A 25,000-nucleotide genomic window follows, 5' to 3' on the forward strand; every position below is an offset into this window, starting at 1 on the left:
CCTCTTCACTGACCACTACTGGGTCCTCCCTCTTCCTGCTCCATGAGCTTTATCATACCTCGTCTTAAAACTATGTATAGTTCGTGTGTGTGTGTGTGTATGTGTGTGTGTGTGTGTGTGTGTGTGTGTGTGTGTGTGTGTGTGTGTGTGTGTGTGTGTGTGTGTGTGTGTGTGTGTGTGTGTGTGTGTGTGTGAAAGAGGACTTGTTGAGAGGTGAGTGCATGTGTAGGAATGTCAACCTTTTATTTCCGTCCTCACCTTTGTAGGGTGAGTCACAGGGAATCTGACTGACTTTGATATTCCAAGAACGAGTCACGTTGGACAGAGAGCGGTCCACCGTCACCCTGATCGGTCCACCAGCTGGGTCCACGTTGACGTACACTGCGGGACACATCCATTTATGCATTAAATATACATATTATTTTAAGGATAAGAGTCAATGGGAGAGATAAGCTCACACTATTATAAATTCTGATAAGACAAGCAAACCATGGAACGGGTGGGGTTTGAACCCATGGCGAGTGAGTTTCCACTCATTTTATGAAGACACACAAAACTGAGGCGATTAATACAATACTGACATTTTGGTAGGTAAAAGGACACGGATGTAACTAATTCTGGCAACGTTTCGCTCTCCAGGAGTTTGTCTATATTAGACACTGACTACATTAGACACTGTCTATATCAGACGTTGTCTATATCAGACGCTGACTATATTAGACATTGACTATATTAGACATTGTCTACATCAGAGACACACAGATCTACCTGGGTGGAAGGTACGTAACTTCCACCCACGCAGGTAGATCTGTTTGTGACTTAATAACGTCTACTATGTGGTCGAAACGTTTTCAGTAAAGAATCACACTGTACTGCTTATGTGTTTATATTACCACTGTGTCGGTATTTATACCATTTATTTCCAAATATGTCCATGGGGAAGTGGAACAGAATTTTTCCTCCGTAAGTCATGAGTGTAGTAAAGAGGCGACTAAAATGCCGGGAGCAAAAGGCTAGTAACCCCTTCTCCTGTATACATTACTAAACTTAAAAAGAGAGAAAGAGTAACCTTTCCTTGTCTCTTTTTGGTTCACCCTGCCTCGGTGGGATACGTCCAGTTTGTTAAAAGATGTCTTAGTGTTTGCTGAAGTATCTTTCTAAACCAAAGTTGTACTTACTGTGTTGTCCATCGTTGGATCCACAGATCCTGGGAACGGATGAGGATGGAGTGATGGTAAGGAAGTCTGTAATACAGTTGCCATCAGCGTCTGGCTGCGCCAAGTCGAAGTCCAGGAAGTCGAGACGCAGTTGACAGATGTTCGAGTTGACGCGGTTGACGGTCAGAGTACAGGTGCCAGCACCTGAGTCCATACCGCTGTAGCTGGGGTTCACGAAGTATGTGTTGTTGTAGCTGGTTGAACTCCCGCAGCTACGGAGTGCTGTAACGAGGCGAGTCAAAGGAACCTTATCATTTAAAATAGATTCAAGGATACGAGTCAGACCAGGACGTATATAGATTCAAGGATACGAGTCAGACCAGGACGTATATAGATTCAAGGATACGAGTCAGACCAGGACGTATATAGATTCAAGGATACGAGTCAGACCAGGACGTATATAGATTCAAGGATACGAGTCAGACCAGGACGTATATAGATTCAAGGATACGAGTCAGACCAGGACGTATATAGATTCAAGGATACGAGTCAGACCAGGACGTATATAGATTCAAGGATACGAGTCAGACCAGGACGTATATCATACAACACCCACAACCCGGGGGCCACCGCCGGGTCACCATCTGGAGAAGACCGGGGCCGGAAGTACCGGCAAATCCCTAATGAATGAATGACGTATATCAGGGTTCACTCTCTTCAGTTATATTATTATCTAGAATATAAAGTCACAATACCATGACTGGAACAATACACAAATAACCCGCACAGAGGAGAAACTTATGACATTTCGGTCCGATTTGGTACATTAACTGGTCCAAGCCGGACCGAAACGTCGTCACAATCTTTTCTGTCTCATGTGAAGCTTATTCGTACATTATTATATAAATGATTTAGAAAATTAACAAGTAGTTCAATGCGACATTTGGGTATGTTTCTTGAGGCAACGTTTCGCCAACGAGTGTCTATCAGTCCACTACAGAGAAGAACGGAGGAATATTCAGAGAACTTTGAGGGAATCAGTCCCTCAGCCTCGAGATGATGTGTTCAGTCCATCATCACTGCTAAAAGCAGGCTGAGGGACTGATTATCTCAAACTTTCTTTTTACGTATTCCATAGTTTTTCTCAATATTTGATTGATGAAGCCACTGGCTGACTGTAGCAATCAAAAAAGGCACCCAATTAGTCTTTATATAAATATCTCATTCAACTACAGATGAACATAAAAAAGAGGAACACTGCTGGAGGCCTACTGGCCCATACTAGGCAGGTTCTCAAAACCAAACCCACTAACAAAACCATTTGCCCAACCCATTTTCAATAAGCCTTAATAACTCTATTAACTCAAGATGTTAGTTGCGACGTTAATTAAGGGGTAACTCACCTATGCAGCAGACGCCGTAACCTTTGGCGCACTTGCCCGACGCTATACCGCTGGTTTTAGTACATTCTTTGGCAGGTACACAGGTTCCCATGGCCAGCACTGGATCGTTAGTGGCACACATGTCTGGCTGGATCTTCAGCAGCACCACCAATACTGTATCACACACACACACACACACAATGAATGACGTATATTGTACTGTGAACGAAAGACTAACACACAAGTGAACAATGTTGGTAAGGGTAAGAGTGTTAACAAAGTGTATCTCACGCGGGTAAATATTGTGGGTGAGAAGTATGTTAAACTAGGATGTATGTTAAAACACTAGGAAATATGCTAACAGTAGAAAATATATTAACAGACTAGGAAGCATTCTAACAGACTACGAAGTATGCCAAGAGACTAGAAAATGTATTAACAAACTAGGAAGCATGCTAACAGACTAGGAAGTAAGCTAACAGAGTAGAAAATGTGTTAACAAACTAGGAAGCATGCTAACAGACTAGGAAGTAAGCTAACAGACTAGGAAGTATGCTAACAGACTAGGAAGTAAGCTAACAGACTAGGAAGTAAGCTAACAGACTAGGAAGTAAGCTAACAGAGTAGAAAATGTGTTAACAAACTAGGAAGTATGCTAACAGACTAGGAAGTAAGCTAACAGACTAGGAAGTAAGCTAACAGACTAGGAAGTAAGCTAACAGAGTAGAAAATGTGTTAACAAACTAGGAAGTATGCTAACAGACTAGGAAGTAAGCTAACAGACTAGGAAGTAAGCTAACAGACTAGGAGGTAAGCTAACAGAGTAGAAAATGTGTTAACAAACTAGGAAGTATGCTAACAGACTAGGAAGTAAGCTAACAGACTAGGAAGTAAGCTAACAGACTAGGAAGTAAGCTAACAGACTAGGAAGTAAGCTAACAGAGTAGAAAATGCATTAACAAACTAGGAAGTATGCTAACAGACTAGGAAGTAAGCTAACAGACTAGGAAGTAAGCTAACAGACTAGGAAGTAAGCTAACAGACTAGGAAGTAAGCTAACAGAGTAGAAAATGTGTTAACAAACTAGGAAGCATGCTAACAGACTAGGAAGTAAGCTAACAGAGTAGAAAATGTGTTAACAAACTAGGAAGCATTCTAACAGACTAGGAAGTAAGCTAACAGAGTAGAAAATGTGTTAACAAACTAGGAAGCATGCTAACAGACTACGAAGTATGGAAAGAGACTAGAAAATGTTAACAAACTTCAAGGGCAAACAAAATATTTTATGAAAAAAACTGGTCAAAATGATAGCCAGATGATGAAGCTTCATTTAGGTTCATCATTATCTTACATGCTGCCTAGTCTCAAAAAAATCACACGACCTACTGACATGACTTCACAATAATTTTACTCTAGAGAAGAAATTAATATCGAAAAATAATCTTCCATTGTGTCTTGTAAATTATCATCAAGATTCTAACAATAGGTTACTTCTCTTAAAAGGCCTGACCCTGTAAAATAGCCTACTTAAATTGTATAAATCATCCTCAAGACAGCCTAGTCACACGACATGATCTGAATTTCGCATTTCTGTCTTTGGAGACGTTATCTGCACAATTTACAAACAGAAGATGAATCTGAAAATGGTATCCCCCTCAGGGGAGGTTCCTAGACGCTGGAGAGGGGCTCTTGATCAAGGGAATTGGATCTCTGCTCCGGTTCCCTGAACTAAGCCTGAATACCTTCCATCCCAACCACATGCGCTGTATAATCCTACAGGTTTAGCGCTCCCCATGATAATAATAATAATAATAATAATAATAATAATAATAATAATAATAATAATAATAATAATAATAATAATAATAATAATAATAATAATAATAATGGTATACAATATCGACAGATTAATAAGTAAAATACATGTGTAACAGGTATCTCTATTCCGAAAATTTCACTAACACAGTAGGCTTCTTCAGTCGAGTACAGAAGAGTTAGCAGAAGCAGTAGAGATGTGGAGACGATGTAATCAGTCGATCACTCTTGAAGACGTAAGCATGACTCACGAAATCGTAATTACACGATTGTAAACAAACCATACCACGGGTGGGGTTTGAACCCGCGGTCAGAGAGTCACAAAATTCCAGACCGTCGCGTTAGTCACTAGACCAGCTAGCTTCTAATAAGATTCATCCAACTTGGTATATTTATACACCATAGGAAGGTTAGCATAGGCACCACTGTGACCACAAATCCAAGTTTTTACAGACGAATCTCCCGCTAGCATGGCAGTGACGAACTCTAGCTTAAGTCCCCTCAAAGCCGTCAACATGACTCAGGAAATCGTAATGACACGATTGGCCCAGTGGCTAACGTGACGGTCTGGAGTTTTGAGACTCTGTGGGTTCAAACCCCACCCGTGGTATGGTTTAAAGACGTAGTTTTGAGGTGGTCAGTCTCTCAGAATGGAGAAGAGTTATGCTCCATAGTCTGGAATATAACTCTTCTCCAGGCTGAGGGATTGACCAGCTCAGAACCACGTCTTCAAGGGTAAATGGACTGATTACATCGTCTTCACATCTCTACTGTTTCTGCTGATTCTTCTGTACTCGACTGAAGAAGCCTACTGTGTAGATGAAACGTTGCAAAATAAAGATACCTAACTGTTGCACATGTGTCTTAGTTATCCACAAACAAGAGATAATCTCACATTTGTCGTTTCTCTCAGTGGTAGGAAGAGCAGTTACATTTTCCTGTTGGTGTGATCCCACGCCCTCCTGGTGGTCAAGCTCTGAGGGTGTCATTATAGAAACTCCCACGCCCTCCTGGTAGTCAGGTTCTGAAGGTGTCATTAGAGCAACGTCCACGCCCTCCTGGTGGTCAAGCTCTGAGAGTGTCATTATAGCAACGTCCACGCCCTCCTGGTGGTCAAGCTCTGAGGGTGTCATTATAGCAAGGTCCACGTCCTCCTGGTGGTCAAGCTCTGGGGGTGTCATTATAGCAACGTCCACGTCCTCCTGGTGGTCAAGCTCTGGGGGTGTCATTATAGCAACGTCCACGTCCTCCTGGTGGTCAAGCTCTGGGGGTGTCATTATAGCAACGTCCACGTCCTCCTGGTGGTCAAGCTCTGGGGGTGTCAATATAGCAACGTCCACGCCCTCCTGGTGGTCAAGCTCAGAGGGAGCCGCTATGACAACGCTCACAATGAGTCCCAACGCCCATGTTAATCCGACTCTGCCTCCTTGAATCTGTGGGTGGAATGGGTGACGTCTGAAGCTCAGCTAGGATGAGCGACATCCGCTTCATAAATAACAAATTATAAACCTTTATTCCGCATGAAATTATATAGGTAAACAGATGATGTTTTACACTGATGGTAAAAAAAACACACTAGCCATGCAGTGTTACACTGAAGAATAAAGCACTTGTACAAATGTTTCCTGACAGTGACGGGTCATATGATGACCCGCCAGCTGATTCTCAAGAAGAGGAGAATTACTGAGGATGGAGAAGTCGGTAAAGGCTACTTTTGTAAAGTAAAAGGACACAAGTGCAACTAATGTGACATTTATTGTGGCAACGTTTCGCTCTCCAGGAGCTTTATCAAGCCATTGGCTTGATAAAGCTCCTGGAGAGCGAAACGTTGCCACAATAAATGTCACATTAGTTGCACTTGTGTCCTTTTACTTTACATATTGTCGGTAATTCTACCAACTTTATTACAAAGGCTACTTTTGTTTTGCTTGTTTTTCACTGAGATTTGAATGCTAGAATGATGACCATCACATATACACATACACACTAACACCTAAATTTCAGAAAGCAGTCACTGGGAGACTTGAAACTTGAGGTTTGCGAAGCATAATCATCATTGATAAGTAAGGTACATGTGACACGGTTGGTTATCTTTATTTTTGAAGACGCCTACTGTGTACGTGAAGCGTTTCAGCACTGAAGATACTCATTTGTTGGACATGTCTTACTCATCAGCTTGTCAGTAATTTGTACCATTTTCAACATAACCATCATTACTTAGGAAATCGTAATAACACGGCTGAAAATAAATCACACAACTTATAGAGTTCCAACCATGGGTTCGATTCCTACCCGTTCGCTGACTTGATAACCAGCATTGTCCTCGAAGATCCCAAGGCTCAGCTCTCCCATTCTGTTCCCAGTATGCATCAATGACTTACCAGAGAATATAAACTACAAGGGCGAACAGACTCCTAGGAAGGCTAGATTTCTAGGGTGGATGGATAGTCTCCTGGGGCGATTAGATTCCTAGGGTGGACAGACCTTCAGCTTGGATAGCTTCCTACGGGTCACTATTCATGGATGATAGCACAATAATGAGAAACGTACAAACGTGTAGAAGAGTGGGCGAAACTGCGTGAGACAGAAAAAACAAAGAAAGTTGTAAAAAAAATGTGGTTGCTTAACTACAACCCTGTTAATCAACTGATCAACCAGGCTACGGCAACTTATAGCAAGCAAGTCAACGTAACCATCTAGTCCCAGTTGATTAAGCATATCGTGCAGAAATTTGTCTAGTTTTCCCCCGAAAGCTTCAAGCCCAGCACCGGCAATATTTCTTACGTCTTCTGGTAGAAGGTTGAAGAATCTGGGGACAGCGGATGCTGACAGAGTTCTCTCATTGTGTTTATGACATCCATTTCCTTAATTAGACTTTTGTCAGGGGCCAGGAAAACATCTCTTGGCCCCTCTACGTAGAGAACTATATGTTTGAAAGCCGATGATCACAGTACTATCTTGGAATCCTTTTAAAACGCAACACGGTGATGACAATCAATAAATGCTTTACAATCAGCATGTCTTTCATACACACGGTGATGGCAGCCTACCTTCATGACGACGTCTATGCTGCGCTCATCCACTGCTCACACCTGTCACTTCCAGTGCTAACTGATGGAATAACGTTGTAACGGCTCTCTTAAATACTTTATAGCGTCTGTAAAGAAAAATTACTATTTAGTCACGTCGTCTTATAGACGAAGTGGGTGAACACCCCTACAACCCCTCCGCTCCCCTGGTAAACACTGCTGATGTAAACAAACCCTCTGCTGTACACACTTCTGTGCGGTCGTACAAATATGGAGCACCAGTATCAGTACAACTCATGATCTATTTGGCATGCCTCAAGAGTCAGGTCAGAGCAAGATTCGTCAGGAAACAGGACAAGTGTTCCCTGACGCGGGTTTTAGTTAAATGATGACTCGCGGCTGGAGCTTTAGGGCGTCTGAACGAGGGCTTCCACTACCTCAAGAGTGTCGTGGACTACGATGCCTCTGTACCCTTGGCTCTTCATCAAAGGAGATTCAAGTTTGTTATTGATATATACGAAGAATTCTGAGCTAAACAACAAAAAGGCACAACACCCTGAGTGGAAAATACACAAATAAACCCCCACATAGGAGACAGAAGAACAAATGTCCAAGTCGGACTTTTCGGTCCGACTTGGACCATTTGCAAAGTCACAAAGTTACATAGCATTCTGAGTAAACTTAGTAACCATGATTTTCTATTTTTTTAGCTAACATACGTGTAAATTTTACCTTATTCCTAGTAATGACCCTCGTATTGTAGATAGTCTTAATGACCCTCGTGTAGTAGATAGTCTTAATGACCCTCGTGTAGTAGATAGTCTTTTTAGTATGATAATAAGATGTTATCTTCATTGTAGAATAATAAGAAAATATTATAACCTTTATATTATAATAATAAGGTAAAAGGACCCCAATGGAAATAAGTCACTCTGTCTGACTTTTTTGGGTTATCCCAGGTTCTGTACACATATGCTGCTATGTATGATAATTCTATGTAACTGTATTTGTGTATACCTGAATAAATTTACTTACTTACTTAACAATAGAATTGACATGATCCCTTTACTCATATATGACAACATGTCATATTTCCAACAGAGCGTTCAAAATTGACCTTAATAAAGGGCAGTATCGAGGATGAAATTCGAAAAAAAATCTATCTTCTGAAGACCGTAGCTAATGCAACCTACATAACGAACTTCGTAATAGCAGGAAAGACATGAGAAAAAGAAGAGTCATTCGCTGGAGAAATGGGAGATAATGGGAAAGTTAACAAAGCCATAAAATGAGAAATTCAGACATATCGCCGAGTATGATGAGGAATCTGACTGAAATCACCACATGGCTCACTAGACCCTGATAGTCTTTACCAGATGGCTCACTAGAATCTGATGGTTTCCACCAAATGGCTCACTTGAGCCTGATGGCCTTTACCAAATGGCTAATTATGCCCTGAAAACCTTCACAGATGGTTCACTAGATCATCAAAGTTTCCAACAGATGGTTCTAAACCCTCAAAGTCTACTACAGATGGTTCACTAGACCACCAAAGTCTCCGCCAGATGGCTCACTACACCATGAATACCTTCACAGATGGCTCACTAAACAATAAAACTAGCTAAACCTTATCACCTCTAATTAGAATTACAAAATCAAAACCTGGAAAAATCTTCAAAAGAATCAAGAATTCCTCTATGACGTAAATTATTTTTAAATCCGACAAGTTGAAGAATTAGACACTTTGGCAACATTTGGGAATTTTTATTGTGGAAACGTTTTGCCAACAAGTGGCTTCCTCAGTCCGGTACAGAGACGGTGGAAGGAGTGTGAGGTAATCAGTCCTTCAGCCTTGAGTCAATGTGTCCTACATCCAGACATTTTATGACTATGTAATTTTCACCTCCGCCAGCTGGACGGCCTCCGCCAGCTGTAGATCCTCCGCCAGCTGGAGGGCCTCCTCCAGCTGGATGGCCTCCGCTAGCTGGAGGACCTCCGCCAGCTGGACGGCCTCCGCCAGCTGGAGGGCCTCAGCCAGCTGTAGATCCTTCGCCAGCTGGAGGACCTCTGCCAGCTGGACGGCCTCCGCTAGCTGGAGGACCTTCGCCAGCTGGAGGACCTCCGCCAGCTGGACGGCCTCCGCTAGCTGGAGGACCTTCGCCAGCTGGAGGACCTCCGCCAGCTGGACGGCCTCCGCCAGCTGGAGGACCTCCGCCAGCTGGAGGACCTCCGCCAGCTGGAGGGCCTCCGCCAGCTGGAGGGCCTCCGCCAGCTGGAGGACCTCCGCCAGCTGGAAGATCTCCGCCAGCTGGAGGGCCTCCGCCAGCTGGAGGACCTCCGCCAGCTGGAGGGCCTCCGCCAGCTGGAGGACCTCCGCCAGCTGGAGGACCTCCGCCAGTTGGAGGACCTCCGCCAGCTGGAGGGCCTCCGCCAGCTGGAGGACCTCCGCCAGCTGGAGGACCTCCGCCTCTCGTTATTGACTCGGCTGTCTCGTTATTGACTCGGCTGTCTCGTTATTGACTCGACTGTCTCGTTATTGACTCGGCTGCCTCGTTATTGACTCGGCTGTCTCGTTATTGACTCGGCTGTCTCGTTATTGACTTTGCTGTCTCGTTAATGGCATGACTCTCGTTATTGACTCGGCTGTCTCGTTATTGACTTGGTTATCTCGTTATTGACTCGGCTGTCTCGTTATTGACTCGGCTGTCTCGTTATTGACTCGGCTGTCTCGTTATTGACTCCGCTGTCTCGTTAATGGCATGACTCTCGTTATTGACTCGGCTGTCTCGTTATTGACTCGGCTGTCTCGTTATTGACTCGGCTGTCTCGTTATTGACTCGACTGTCTCGTTATTGACTCGGCTGTCTCGTTATTGACTCGGCTGTCTCGTTATTGACTCGGCTGTCTCGTTATTGACTCTGCTGTCTCGTTAATGGCATGACTCTCGTTATTGACTCGGCTGTCTCGTTATTGACTCGGCTGTCTCGTTATTGACTTGGTTATCTCGTTATTGACTCGGCTGTCTCGTTATTGACTCGGCTGTCTCGTTATTGACTTGGTTATCTCGTTATTGACTCGGCTGTCTCGTTATTGAATCGGCTGTCTCGTTATTGACTCGGCTATCTCGTTATTGACTCGGCTGTCTCGTTATTGACTCGGCTGTCTCGTTATTGACTCGGCTGTCTCGTTATTGACTCGGCTGTCTCGTTATTGACTCGGCTGTCTCGTTATTGACTCGGCTGTCTCGTTATTGACTCGGCTGTCTCGTTATTGACTCAGCTGTCTCGTTATTGACTAGCGGGGTAAAAATCAATAAAAATAATCTTTACGTTATTATCCAGCAACTTTATGATCCTGAGTTAAAAACAAGTGTAATTTACTTGTTTATTTTGTTTCTATAAAGAATAATAATAATAATAATAATAATAATAATAATAATAATAATAATAATAATAATAATAATAATAATATTATTATTATTATTATTATTATTATTATTATATTATAATTATTATTACTATTAAGGTTACTCTTGTTGTTGCTGATATCATTATAATCATCATCATTATCAACATCATTTTATGGAATGTCGTATTAAAGAGTGAAAAAATATTAATGGAATATAGAGAGGAGTGTGTGTGTACTCACCTAGTTGTACTCACCTAGTTGTACTCACCTAGTTGTACTCACCTAGTTGAGGTTGCGGGGGTCGAGTCCGAGCTCCTGGCCCCGCCTCTTCACTGATCGCTACTAGGTCACTCTCCCTGAGCCGTGAGCTTTATCATACCTCTGCTTAAAGCTATGTATGGATCCTGCCTCCACTACATCGCTTCCCAAACTATTCCACTTACTGACTACTCTGTGGCTGAAGAAATACTTCCTAACATCCCTGTGATTCATCTGTGTCTTCAGCTTCCAACTGTGTCCCCTTGTTACTGTGTCCAATCTCTGGAACATCCTGTCTTTGTCCACCTTGTCAATTCCTCTCAGTATTTTGTATGTCGTTATCATGTCCCCCCTATCTCTCCTGTCCTCCAGTGTCGTCAGGTTGATTTCCCTTAACCTCTCCTCGTAGGACATACCTCTTAGCTCTGGGACTAGTCTTGTTGCAAACCTTTGCACTTTCTCTAGTTTCTTTACGTGCTTGGCTAGGTGTGGGTTCCAAACTGGTGCCGCATACTGTGTGTGTGTGTGTGTGTGTGTGTGTGTGTGTGTGTGTGTGTGTGTGTGTGTGTGTGTGTGTGTGTGTGTGTGTGTGTGTGTGTGTGTACTCACCTAATTGTGGTTGCAGGGGTCGAGACTCAGCTCCTGGCCCCGCCTCTTCACTGATCGCTACTGGATCCTCTCTCTCTCTGCTTCCTGAGCTTTGTCATACCTCTTCTTAAAACTATGTATGATTCCTGCCTCCACTACTTCACTTGCTAGGCTATTCCACTTGCTGACAACTCTATGACTGAAGAAATACTTCCTAACGTCCCTGTGACTCGTCTGAGTCTTCAGCTTCCAGTTGTGACCCCTTGTCCCTGTGTCCCCTCTCTGGAACATCCTATCTCTGTCCACCTTGTCTATTCCCCGCAGTATCTTGTATGTCGTTATCATGTCTCCCCTTCCTTATTAAGGTATCGGAACGCTATTCTCAGGTTTGCCAGGCGCCCGTATGCTGCAGCGGTTATTTGGTTGATGTGTGCCTCCGGTGATGTGCTCGGTGTTATGGTCACCCCAAGGTCTTTCTCCCTGAGTGAGGTCTGTAGTCTTTGTCCACCTAGCCTATACTCTGTCTGCGGTCTTCTTTGCCCCTCCCCAATCTTCATGACTTTGCATTTGGCTGGATTGAATTCGAGAAGCCAGTTACTGGACCACATGTCCAGCCTGTGTGTGTGTGTGTGTGTGTGTGTGTGTGTGTGTGTGTGTGTGTGTGTGTTCTCAATTGTACTCATCTAATTGTAATTGCAGGGGTCGAGACTCAGCTCCTGGCCCCGCCTCTTCACTGAACGCTACTAGGTCCTCTCTCTCCCTGCTCCATGAGCTTTATCATGTCTCGTCTTAAAGCTATGTATGGATCCTGCCACCACTACATCACTCTTCAGGTTGTTCCACATCCTGACCACTCTATGACTGAAGAAATGCTTCCTAACATACTTGTGGCTCATCTGAGACTTCAGCTTCCAAGAGTGACCCCTTGTTTCTGTGTCCCATCTCTGGAACATCTTGTCTCTGTCCACTTTGTCTATTCCACGCAGTATTTTGTATGTCGTTATCATGTCTCCCCTATCCCTCCTGTCCTCCAGTGTCGTCAGGCCGATTTTCCTCCCTCAACCTTTCTTCATAGGTCATTACCCTTAGCTCTGGAACTAACCTTGTCGCAAACCTTTGCACTTTCTCTAATTTCTTAACGTGCTTGACTCGGTGCGGGTTCCAAACTGGTGCTGCATACTCCAGTATGGGTCTGACGTACACGGTTTACAGTGTTTTGAAAGATTCCTTATTTAGGTATCGGAATGCTAATCTCAGGTTTGCCAGGTGCCCATATGCTGTAGCAGTTATCAGGTTGATGTGTGCTTCGGGAGACGTGTTCGGTGTTATACTCACGCCAAGATCTTTCTCCTCGATCGAGGATTGCAGTCGTTGGCCACTTAGCCTATACTCTGTCTGCGGTCTTCTTTGCCCTTCTCCGATCTTCATGACTTTGCATTTGGCAGGGTTGAATTCGAGAAGCCAGTTGCTGGACCAGGTGTCCAGCCTGTCCAGGTCTCTTTGAAGGCCTGCCTGATCCTCATCTGATTTAATTCTCCTCATTAACTTCACATCATCTGCGAACAGGGACACCTCTGGGTCTATCCCTTCCATCATGTCGTTCACATATACCAAAAATAGCACTGGTCCTAGGACCGACCCCTGTGGGATCCCGCTCGTCACAGGTCCCCACTGTGATACCTCATCACGTACCATGACTCGCTCTTGCCTCCCTGTCAGATATTCTCTGATCCATTGAAGTGCCCTTCCCGTTATACGCGACTAATCTTCTAGTTTCTGCACTAAACTCTTGTGAGGAGCTGTGTCGAAGGCCTTCTTGGAGTCCAAGAAAATGTAATCAACCCACCCCTCTCTCTCGTGTCTTACTTCTCTTAATTTATCGTAAAACTCTAGAAGGTTTGTGACACAGGATTTGCCTTCCATGAAACCGTGCTGGTTGTCATTTATACTTTTGTTCCGTTCCAGGTACTCCACCACTCTCCTGATAATCTTCTCCATGACTTTGCATACTTTACACGTCAGTGACACAGGTCTGTAGTTTAGCGCCTCTTTTCTGTCTCCTTTTTTTTTAAAATGAGAACTATATTTGCCAGCTTCCATATCTCAGGTAGTTTCCCAGTTTCAAGGGATGTGTTGAAGATTATGGTTAATGGGACACACAGCATTTCTGCTCCTTTTTGTAAGGACCCACGGGGAGATGTTTTCCGATCCCATTGCCTTTGAGGTATCAAGGTCACTTAGCAGCTTCTTCACCTCCTCCTCAGTTGTGTGTATGTCATCCATCACTTGTTGGTGTATTCCCTGTTGGTGTCCCTCCCCCGTCCTGTCTTCGCAGAGTCTTTCCTGTCTCCACTGTGAACACTTTCTTAAATCTCTTGTTGAGCTCCTCGCATACCTCTTGATCGTTTCTTGTGAGTTCCTCACCTTCTTTTCTCAGCCTCATCACCTGGTCTTTGACTGTTGTTTTTCTCCTAATGTGGCTATACAGCAGTTTCGGGTCAGACTTGACTTTTGATGCTATGTCGTTTTCATACTGTCGCTGGGCCTCCCTCCTTATCTGTGCATACTCGTTTCTGGCTCTTCGACTGATCTCTTTATTTTCCTGGGTCCTTTGCCTTTTGTACCTTTTCCATTCTCTAAGGCACTTAGATTTTGCCTCCCTACACCTTCGGGTAAACCAAAGACTCACTTTGGTCTTCCCATTAATTCTGTTGCCCTTGGGAACAAACCTTTCCTTTGCCTCCTTGCATTTTGTTGCTACATATTCCATCATTTCGTTTACTGACTTTCCTACCAGTTCTCTGTCCCACTGAACCTCCTCATACCTGTGTAGTCCCCCCTTTTATAGTTTGACTTTTCCCAATCGACTCCTGTTACCCTCTCCACTTGCAGCTCTACTAGATAATCAAAACTCAGAACCATGTGATCGCTAGCTCCAAGGGGTCTCTCTTATGTGATGTCCTCAATGTCTGAACTGCTCAGGGTGAACACAAGGTCCAGTCTTGCTGGTTCATCCTCCCCTCTCTCTCTGGTAGTGTCCCTGATGTGTTGATGCATGAGGTTTTCCGGTACCACATCCATCATCTTGCCTCTCCATGTGTCAGGACCCCCGTGAGTCTCCAGGTTTTCCCAGTCAATCTCCCAATGGTTGAAATCACCTATAACCAGTAGCTTTGCTCTGCACGACTGAGCTCTTCATGCCATCTCAGCCTGTGTGTCCACCCTCGCTGTGTTGTTCTCTTCATATTCCTCTCTTGGCCTCCTGCAGTTCTGTGGTGGGTTATACATCACTACAATGACTACCTTATGTTCCCAGGACTGAATTATAGCTACTAAGTAGTCCCTTTCTCCAATCTCGCCCATGCCTTCCATTTCCTCAAAATCCCATCGGTTTTTTATGAGTAGTGCAACCCCTATTCCCCCTCTGCTTCTTCTGTCTTTCCTCAGGATCTGATATCCCGGTGGGAAGACTGCATCTGTTATTGTCTCAGTTTCGTTTCTGTGACTGCTATGATGTCTGGGGACTTCTCATTGAATGTTTCATGCCACTCCTCATATTTATTTGTTAATCCATCTGCGTTCATGAACCACACCTTCAACTTCTTATCTATCACGGTGGTCCTGGAAAAATATTGGGGTTGGGGGAGCGGGAGCACTGGAGGGGGCATATGGGGGTTTGCAGTGTGGGTGGGGTTTGTGATGGGGGTGAAGGCAGAGTGCCCTTGGGGAGCTGCTGTAGGGGTGGGGTTTGTGATGTGGGGGGTGGGAGGAGAGGGAACAGTGTGTGGGTTTTGGCTTAGATTGTTCATTTGCATTGGGGTTGTTGCAGTTTGGGCAGGGTTTGTGATGGGGAAGTGGGGGCAGAGTGCCCATAGGGGCTGCTGTAGGGGTGGGGTTTGTGATGTGGGGTGTGGAGGCAGAGGGAACAGTGTGTGGGTTTTGGTTTAGATTGGTCAGTTGCTTTGGGGCTGTCATGGTTGGAGTCCTTCTGCAGGTGTTTCTGTAAGGTGTGTTTGCCCTTCCACCTGAGTCTGGGTTCTGCTCATCTCCATCAATGTATCTCGTTCCTCCTTTTGTCTTTGCATCCTCTATCTCAGTATCATCCTTTCTTCTTGTGTTCTGTCACGATCGAGGTACACACTCCAGTACTCTGGTTTGTCCTTCAGTCATGCTTTCTCCTGCAGGATCCTGGTTCTAGATGATTCTGCCTTGAGGATTACTTTGACCAGCCGTTTCCTTCCACTCGCAAACCACCCAATTCTCCGAAAATTTGTCACCTGGGTCATGTCTCCCTCACCTATTGCTTTCATGATACCTTCAATCACTTTCTTCTCCTCCTGGTTTCTTTCATCGTAGGTTTCTCCGTCGACTTCTCGGAACCAGCAGACACTGACCTCTCCCTCTCCTCCCACTGTGTCTCCCTTTGTATCCTCTGAGGTGTTTTAGTTCATCCCATCGAAACGTTCCTGCCTTCATTCCCTGCCCTTGCGTGTGTATGTGTGTGTGTGTGTGTACTCACCTAATTGTGGTTGCAGGGGTCGAGACTCAGCTCCTGGCCCCGCCTCCTCACCGAGTGCTACTAGGACCTCTCTCTCCCTGCTCCATGAGCTTGATCATACCTCATCTTAAAGCTATGTATGGTTCCTGCCTCCACTACCTCACTTGTTACACTATTCCACTTCCTGACTACTCTATGACTGAAGAAATACTTCCTAACACCCCTTTGACTCATTTGGGTCTTCAACTTCCAATTGTGACGCTTGTTTCTGTGTCCCCTCTTAAGAACATCCTGTGTGTGTGTGTGTGTGTGTGTGTGTGTGTGTGTGTGTGTGTGTGTGTGTGTGTGTGTGTGTGTGTGTGTGTGTGTGTGTGTGTGTGTGTGTGTGTGTGTGTGTGTGTCTGTGTGTGTGCATCACTGACAGTGGCACAGGTTACCAGGAAGAAATTATCGTTCACCCGTTTCTCCGACAACCCAAACTGAAGTATACCGACCCTATGCTGTGTTATTTCCGCGTTATATTTCCACAGGTTTCATTTCTTTCTTCTGTGTGGTCGTCTTCCAGCAGCTTCTCCTGTGTTTATAAAATATAGGGATGCTCCCCTCCATCACCGTACTGTGTTTGGGAAAGCTTCTAAAGACTGTTTTGCTCGGTAGAAAGTGTGATGTTACCACCATGGTGACTGCTGCGGCTTCTGTTAATATTGCTGCTGTGGCTGTTGTTAGTCCTGCTACTGTGGCTGTTATTCATTTTGCTGTTGTGACATGTTCATATTGCGTCCGTATCTGCTGTTAATACTGCGTCCGTATCTGATGTTAATGCTGTTTCTGTCACTTTTGTTAATACTGCTTCCGTAACTGCTGTTAATACTGTTTCTGTGACTGCTGTTAATGCTGCTTCCGTAGCTGCTGTAAATGCTGTTTTTGTGGGATGAGCACAGGTTGAGCACAATAACAGCTCTGTCATCATATTATTAATGATAAACAATATATCTTTATTGCCGAAACGTTTCGCCAGCTCGGCAGGCTTGATTAGCGAAACAACTGTGCAACATTTGGGTATCTTTGCACAATACCTTGTCGATTTTCTGAACCACATTCCTACAATTCAATAAGCTTTTTCAGTTTGTATTCGACTGAAGAAGCCTTCCAGGTAGACGAAAAAATTAGTGGAGCAGCCGTTTCTGTATTTAAAATATAGCAGACTTAAGCATCAATGGCTCCTGGGTTAATGGTGCTAGATTCGGTGGTCTGTGTTATGGATCCTGAAGAAAGGTCATCTGACTGGTCTCTCGATCATACGTTAATGCGTTCGGTGGATCGTTAGCCGATTCGTAAAAATTTCGTTGTCCCTATTTGATTAGTTGTTGGTGTGGTAATCGTCAGATGGGTGAAGAGGATATCGTCCAGCATGTGGGTTGAAGAGCTAGGATAGCTTCCAGAGGTCGTCTTCCAGCAGAGCTGGAGTTAGGGATCTCTTAAGTGGCTAAAAGACACTAAGATAGGGAAAGGCATCGGTCACCACCGTCTCTACAAGCAGAGACAGTTACCACCACAACAATAACCAGTCACTAACTTCAGGCAAGCTCCTTTAGCGATAGGTAACCACCCGTACCCCACCAAGAGAGGATGAGTTCTTAACCTGTAGGGTAAGGGGTCCTGCCTCATCCCCAGCAGGAGAAAGTTGTGGTAGGGGGCGCAGACAGCTTCTGGCATCGTCTCTCAGGAAGAAAGTGTAAATATTGAGTCTAACTGTGTCTTGACACGACCACCTCTGTGTTCCACTGACATAAATCTGTTTCAGTAACGTTGTTTTGTGTATTCTGATGGTTTGACATGAGTGGTGCTGTTGTTACCGCTGGTGCTGTTGTTACTGCTGCTGCTGTTACTGTTGTTGTTGGTGCTGCTGTTGGTGGTATTGCTGGTGCTATTGCTACTATTTCTGCTGTTGTTACTGCTACTGCTGTTGTTGCTGCTGCTGTTGCTGATGCTCATATTGTTGCTACTTTTGTTGTTGGTGGTGTTGCTGGTGCTATTGTGGTTAGTGCTACTGTTGCTGTTACTGGTGCTGCTGTTGTTGTGATTAGTGCTGCTGTTGCTAATGTCACGGTTGCTGGTGCTACTGTTGCTGCCGCTGGTTCTCCAATTGCTGCTCCTGCTAGTGTTTCTGTTGTTGTTATGGTTAGTACTGCTGTAGTTAGTGTTACTACTACTAGTGCTGCTGTTGCTGCGACTGGTGTTGCTGTTTCTGTGGCAGGTGCTCCTGTGATCAATGCTGCTGTGTTTAGTGCTGTTGTTAGTAGGGTTGTTGCTGCTGTTGTTAGTGCTGCTGTTGTTAGGGTTGCTGTGCTGTGGTTAGTGCTGATGTTAGGGTTGTTACTGCTGGTGCTGCTGTGGTCAGTGCTGCTGTGGTCAGTGCTGCTGATGTTAGGGTTGTTGCTGCTGTGGTTAGTGCTGCTGTTGTTAAGGTTGTTGCTGCTGGTGCTGTTGTGGTTAGTGCTGCTGTTGTTGGCGTTATTGTTGCTGGTGCTGCTGCTGTTTCTGGCATCCTCAGCACAAACATCATCAAGGTACCCACATGTCGAAGAAAATGCTGAGTCAAGGTAAACAAAGCCAGAACGTTGATGCCTGTCCCAAGATCATGGACCTTCCTTGTCTGCCCCAAGATCAAGGACTCTCTTTATCTGCCCCAAGATCAAGGTCTCTGGTGAAGGCATCTTGATCCAAGAAACTGGAGCCACTTTCCTTCATCCTTGAATCAACCTACGTCTCATTCTTAAGGAGTTGTATGACTCCTGCGGATTTAGAGCTTTCTCTGGGATATAACGATTGTAGGCTTGCTGAATCGAGCCTATAAATGGTAAAATGGGTTTAAGGCCTATCTACCAGGCGGGGGTCATTTAAGTTGTATGTCCCCGGTTCACGATCAGTCAAGAATACTTGTATACCTAACACCGGGAGAAAATTCTGTGTAAATACACTTTATACACCTCTCGGTGTGCATACACTGAGAGACATACACCTCTCAGAACACACACACACACACACACACATCAGGAGCTAGAACTCGACCCCTGCAACCTCAACTAGGTGAGTACACACACACACACACACACACACACACACACACACACACACACACACACACACACACACACACACACACACACACACACACACACACACACACACAGCAAGGGGATCCTCTTGTACCATTTCTTTTCTGTATAGCAGTTAGGGAAATCACAGTCAGACTGACCAGTGAGCTAAACATCTGGTTCCTGGATGATGGCACAACAGCAGGTACAAAAGAGTCCCTCCTACATGACCTTACACAGGTAATGACACGGGGACAGGAAATGGGTCTCATCCTGAATCCATCCAAATGTGAAATCATTTCAGTCAGTCAACAAGTGATAAATGCAGTGAGATCCAAACTACCAGGAACATCAGTCATTGCCCCTACAAATAGCGTCTTGCTTGGAGCACCTCTGGGAAGCGATGCCATTGACACAATCCTCAGGAAGAAATTGGAAGAACTGAGAAGAATGGAACAACGAATAGGCAATCTGGACACCCACGATGCCTTGTACCTTCTCACAAAGTGCTTGAGTCTTCCCAGGTTGACATATTTCCTAAGATGTGCACCTTCATATAACCTTATACTGCACGAATATGACAGTATCCTGAGGCAGATTTTTACGAAAGTACTTAACCTTACTCTAGAAGACGGGCAGTGGAACCAAGCTACACTTCCAGTTAGACTAGGAGGCACTGGTGTCCGCAAGTCATCACAGATTGTGCTACCTGCTTTTCTGTCCTCATGTATTGCATCCAGAGGGCTTGTAGCAGCGATTCTCCCTGAACATCTTAGGTACAAAAGTTCATTGACGGAGCCATGATCTGGGATAATCTAACAGGCTCTGAAACCAGACCTGCTCCCCCCAACAACTACAAACAGTCGCACTGGGATGGCGCGATAGTGGAGAAAATAGCCTCAACAATGCTTCAGAGTGTGTCAGGGAAGGATAGAGCCCGCCTCCTGGCAGTGAGAGCTCCTCATGCAGGGGACTCTCTGTTGGCTGTTCCCAACTCCAGCCTTGGCACACGGCTCGACCCACAGACCATCCGCATTGGTGTTGCCCTTCGACTTGCCGCCCCTATTCTCGCCGAACACAGGTGTATTTGTGGCAGTGAAGCAGCAGACCGATTCGGGTACCATGGTCTTGAGTGCCGTAAATCCGAGGGAAAGATTGCAAGAGAGCCACCCCAACTATGCAGATCTGATGGCAGCCAGAAGCGTCCAGATGGCATCACCCTTCAAGTCTGGACAGACGGGTAGCAGGTGGTGTGGGACTATACATGTGCATCTACCATGGCTGATACCTATCTCCAGGAAGGAGGGGCAGCTGCCAGCTTCAGGGAGTCCCAAAAGTCTAGAAAATATGGAGAACTTGCCCATCATTATATGTTTGTTCCCATAGGCTCAGAGACCCTTGGCTCATGGGCAAAAGAATGCATCTAAGTTCCTTAAGTAGCTAGGCAAAAGACTCATCAGGGTAACTAGGGATCTCAGGGCAGCTAGTTTTCTGTTCCAGCGACTCAGCGCTGCTGTTCAGAGGGGTAATGCCTGCTGTATTTTGGGCACGCGCCCCAGTTCTGAAGACCTGGATGAGATTTTCGCATTGTAATCAGTGAATGGAGCGAAACAGAATAACTTCAAGAGTGTATCAGTCTGTAGTGGAAGGAAGGCGGGGTAGGGGTCGGCCTAGGAAGGGTTGGAGGGAGGGGGTAAAGGAGGTTTTGTGTGCGAGGGGCTTGGACTTCCAGCAGGCATGCGTGAGCGTGTTTGATAGGAGTGAATGGAGACAAATGGTTTTTAATACTTGACGTGCTGTTGGAGTGTGAGCAAAGTAACATTTATGAAGGGATTCAGGGAAACCGGCAGGCCGGACTTGAGTCCTGGAGATGGGAAGTACAGTGCCTGCACTCTGAAGGAGGGGTGTTAATGTTGCAGTTTAAAAACTGTAGTGTAAAGCACCCTTCTGGCAAGACAGTGATGGAGTGAATGATGGTGAAAGTTTTTCTTTTTCGGGCCACCCTGCCTTGGTGGGAATCGGCCAGTGTGATAATAATAATAAAATCAGTGACAAACACGTAACAATATGTACTAGACATGTATCTCTCACATCTCATATACTGTATATGCCATCTTTATGCCAACGGTGTAAAAAGATGGGGTGGTAGGGGAAGTGGAATATTCAAAAGGCTTCAGGAAGAAATTCAAATATTCTTCCTTGAAGCCTTTTTATCCACTTCTCCGAGGCTGTGGGTCCCACAATTTACACCAGAGGTGGACCCCATCCTATATACATACATACATATATATATATATATATATATATATATATATATATATATATATATATATATATATATATATATATATATATATATATATATATATATATATATATATATATATATATATATATATATATATATATATATATATATATATATATATATATATATATATATATATATATATATATATATATATATGACATTAGAGACAGACTAAAATAGTTATTTTTCACTTCTGATCAAAGTACAGGAGACAAACTAGCGTGCCTGGTCTCTATGGGATTATTGCGCCTGCATGTTTACCCAGCGTGTAAGCAAATCATGGCGACCTTGTTAGCTGAGACACACTTTCGAGATGACGCTGTAAGTTCGAGTAACACAGTGTATTGGCTTTGACTTCACCGTAGGCGGGTGGTCAGTAGGGGCTCGTGGTGGTCAATAGGTTTAACCTCCTTTGGAATGTAGGTATATAGGTCAAGCAAGCATTCGTGATGAATCGCTAACGGGAAGAGGTGCTTCAGATCACTTACCTGTCACTGTGTGTATGAGAAATACTAACGCAGAACCAGTAGTAAGTGGAATGTGACTTTAAACGTTATATAGAACTTTATTTTTTATTTTTTTAAGTGTTTCTTGCGCGATTCATAGCGACAGTTTGTGAATTTTGTCAGCGGTTAGACAAGCCTTGTGTAGAACCTTGCCTGTCTGGAATCTTTCCCCGTTTGGACTCTTGCCTGTCTGGAGCCTTGCTTATCTTAATCCCTGCCTATCTGTAGCCTGGCCTGTCTGTATATTTGCCTGTCTGGAGCCTTGTATATCTGTAGCTCTGCCTGTCTGTAGCCTTGCCTGTCAGAAATCTTGCCTGTCTTGCGTTTATATAAATTCTGAACAACAAAGGGGCCAACACTGACCCCTGTGGAACACCACTAGTGACGCGCTCCTACTCTGATTTCTCCCCATTGATGCAAACTCTCTGTTGCCTATCTGTCAACCACGCCTCTACCCAGGAAAAAAAATTTTCCTCACAATCCTTGCCTGTCAGGAGCCTTGCCTGACTTGTTGATAAGTGACTGTCTCAGGCTCTACCTGTCTCAGGCTCTACCTGTCTCAGGCTCTACCTGTCTCAGGCTCTACCTGTCTCAGGCTCTACCTGTCACTGTATACTTCTACACTGCTCAGTCTGAAGTGGTATCTGCTGCTGATTTTTTCGAAAAATTCATTAAAATGTGTCTCTTATCCAATATTCTGAGCACAAGTTCTTTCTATTTTCATATCCGTTCCTTGAGTTTTATAATAATGTCAACGTGGATACTTTTTTTGGAGGGGAATATAAGACAAAACACGAACGAGAAGAATCAGGAAGCTATCAATATTGCACTATCAACTATGCAACTCATCCTCAAACAGAAATGTGGTTTAACATATAGCCCAGTGACGTCAATCCCTGGTTGCATCTGTCACTTCTGGAGCTTTCAGCACCTCTCCTACCCAGCTGTGATGGAGTATATAAGAACGCATTGTGTTTTCCCCTGTACACTCAGACCACCGAGTCTATCACAGGTAAGCCACAAGTCTGCCGTGCACAGCCACAAACAGCCATGCCACCATGAACAAGAGACAAATACAAAACATTAACGACTGCAACCCAGTTACAGCTACTTGTGTCTTGTATCAGCTCCATCTTGCTTATTTTAAATCTGAAGTTCCAATGGACCGAGCGCGTCAGGATCTGTTGTAGGAGCAATATATATATATATATATATATATATATATATATATATATATATATATATATATATATATATATATATATATATATATATATATATGCTGTGCCGAATAGGCAGAACTTGCAATTTTGGCTTAAGTAGCAACGCTCATATTGCCATATAAGACGAGTGAAAATTTGTGTATGCAATAATCTTGCAAAAAACATTCTGAACCTAACGAAAAAAAATATATTTTATTGTGTTTCTTTAGCATTAAATTACTGTAAACGTATCTAAAATATATTTAGTTTGATTAGGCTAAAATAAATTGCGCTTGTTATAATAAGGTTAGGTAAGTTTTCTAAGATTCTTTTGGCGCAAAATTATAATTTTTTACATTAACATTAATGAAAAAATATATCTTTAAACGTATAAGAGAAAATTTTAGAAAATACTTAATTTTAAATGAGTTCTTGGTAATTGACCAGTTTTACATATTAGGCACGACATATATATATATATATATATATATATATATATATATATATATATATATATATATATATATATAGATATATATATATATATATATATATATATATATAACAGGAAACTGCAACACTAACAACGCCATCAAAAATAATAATAATAATAATAATAATAATAATAATAATAATAATAATAATAATAATAATAATCTTAAAGCCAATTCAAAGAAGAATATAAGACAGCATCCTAAGACAGAGGCAGGATCAGCGTTAACAGTAATGCAGCAGCTGCTAGAGCAGCAAGAACAGGAGACTCAGTAGCTGCATCTAGAAATGAAGCGGCAGCAGCATCAACAACTGCAGCAGCAACATCAACAGTAGCAGCAGCATCAACAGCAGCAGCAGCAGCAGCATCAATAGCAGCAGCAGCATCAATAGCAGCAGCAGCATCAATAGCAGCAGCAGCATCAACAGCAGCAGCAGCATCAATAGCAGCAGCAGCATCAATAGCAGCAGCAGCATCAATAGCAGCAGCAGGATCAGGAGATGATAATCAGTTTAGGTCAGGGAGGGATGCCTGTGTAGGAGTACAACTCTCCCCACAACTGTTGATACAACCCACTTTCTGCCAACAAAATTAACCAGTGTTGTCAGCGGCTTTCCCCAATACACACACACACATACACCAGCGCACAGGAGAAAGTTTTTATCCATATTTTTTACGAAGCAAAAGTAGGCTGCAGGAATATGTCGGCCAAACGCGTCCAAGAAATCAAACCCTACGGATATGTAAATCAAAATATGTTAGAACTGCGGCTAGCCAGGATTCAGTCCTACGTTACCATGCCCAGACCGATGAGAAAAGGACAAAGACTCTGAATCTCAAGGTTCTCCCTGAAGGTGTTTGAAAATCTTCTCGTACCACATGTATTTATATAACTCAAGATGTTTACCTGTTGAGAGTAACAGTTCCCAATCACCGTAAGCACTTAAATGCACGCCAACAGATCTAATTCCATTATTCAATATCACAAACGCAATCGAAGGAACAGTTACAAGCACCCACTCACACATTCCCAGCGCAGCCAGTTCACACTCACCTGGGAGACTCACGGTCCTTCTGGAGAAAGTAAACTATGGTTCTTCAGTCCTGGATGTTCCACCTACTATAAACACAGCCTCCTATTGTTTGGGAATGTTTGCTCAGGCGAGGCGACGCAAGTCGCTAGTCTCGTGGGTCATCAAATCATTAACAGATTTGAAGATTGAGACACTTATGCAGCATATGAGAATCTTTATTC

General features: G+C 43.9%; 1 protein-coding gene across 1 annotated transcript in view; it reads right to left on the reverse strand.

The window, feature by feature from the left end:
• Positions 1-196: 196 nt before the first annotated feature.
• The window catches only part of LOC138855363 (uncharacterized), a gene marked incomplete at its 3' end in the record, with an annotated part of 151,521 nt that continues 126,717 nt past the window's right edge, over positions 197-25,000 (reverse strand). The window contains exons 4-8 of the mRNA XM_070104413.1: positions 7,405-7,511; positions 5,250-5,787; positions 2,561-2,713; positions 1,179-1,439; positions 197-381 (exon numbers count right to left, since the gene is read on the reverse strand). Of these exons, the coding sequence (XP_069960514.1) occupies positions 197-381; positions 1,179-1,439; positions 2,561-2,713; positions 5,250-5,787; positions 7,405-7,410 (1,143 nt within the window). The remainder of the gene's footprint in view (positions 382-1,178; positions 1,440-2,560; positions 2,714-5,249; positions 5,788-7,404; positions 7,512-25,000) is intronic.

Source organism: Cherax quadricarinatus, chromosome 91 (genome assembly GCF_038502225.1).
Source record: "Cherax quadricarinatus isolate ZL_2023a chromosome 91, ASM3850222v1, whole genome shotgun sequence".
NCBI lineage: Eukaryota > Metazoa > Arthropoda > Malacostraca > Decapoda > Parastacidae > Cherax > Cherax quadricarinatus.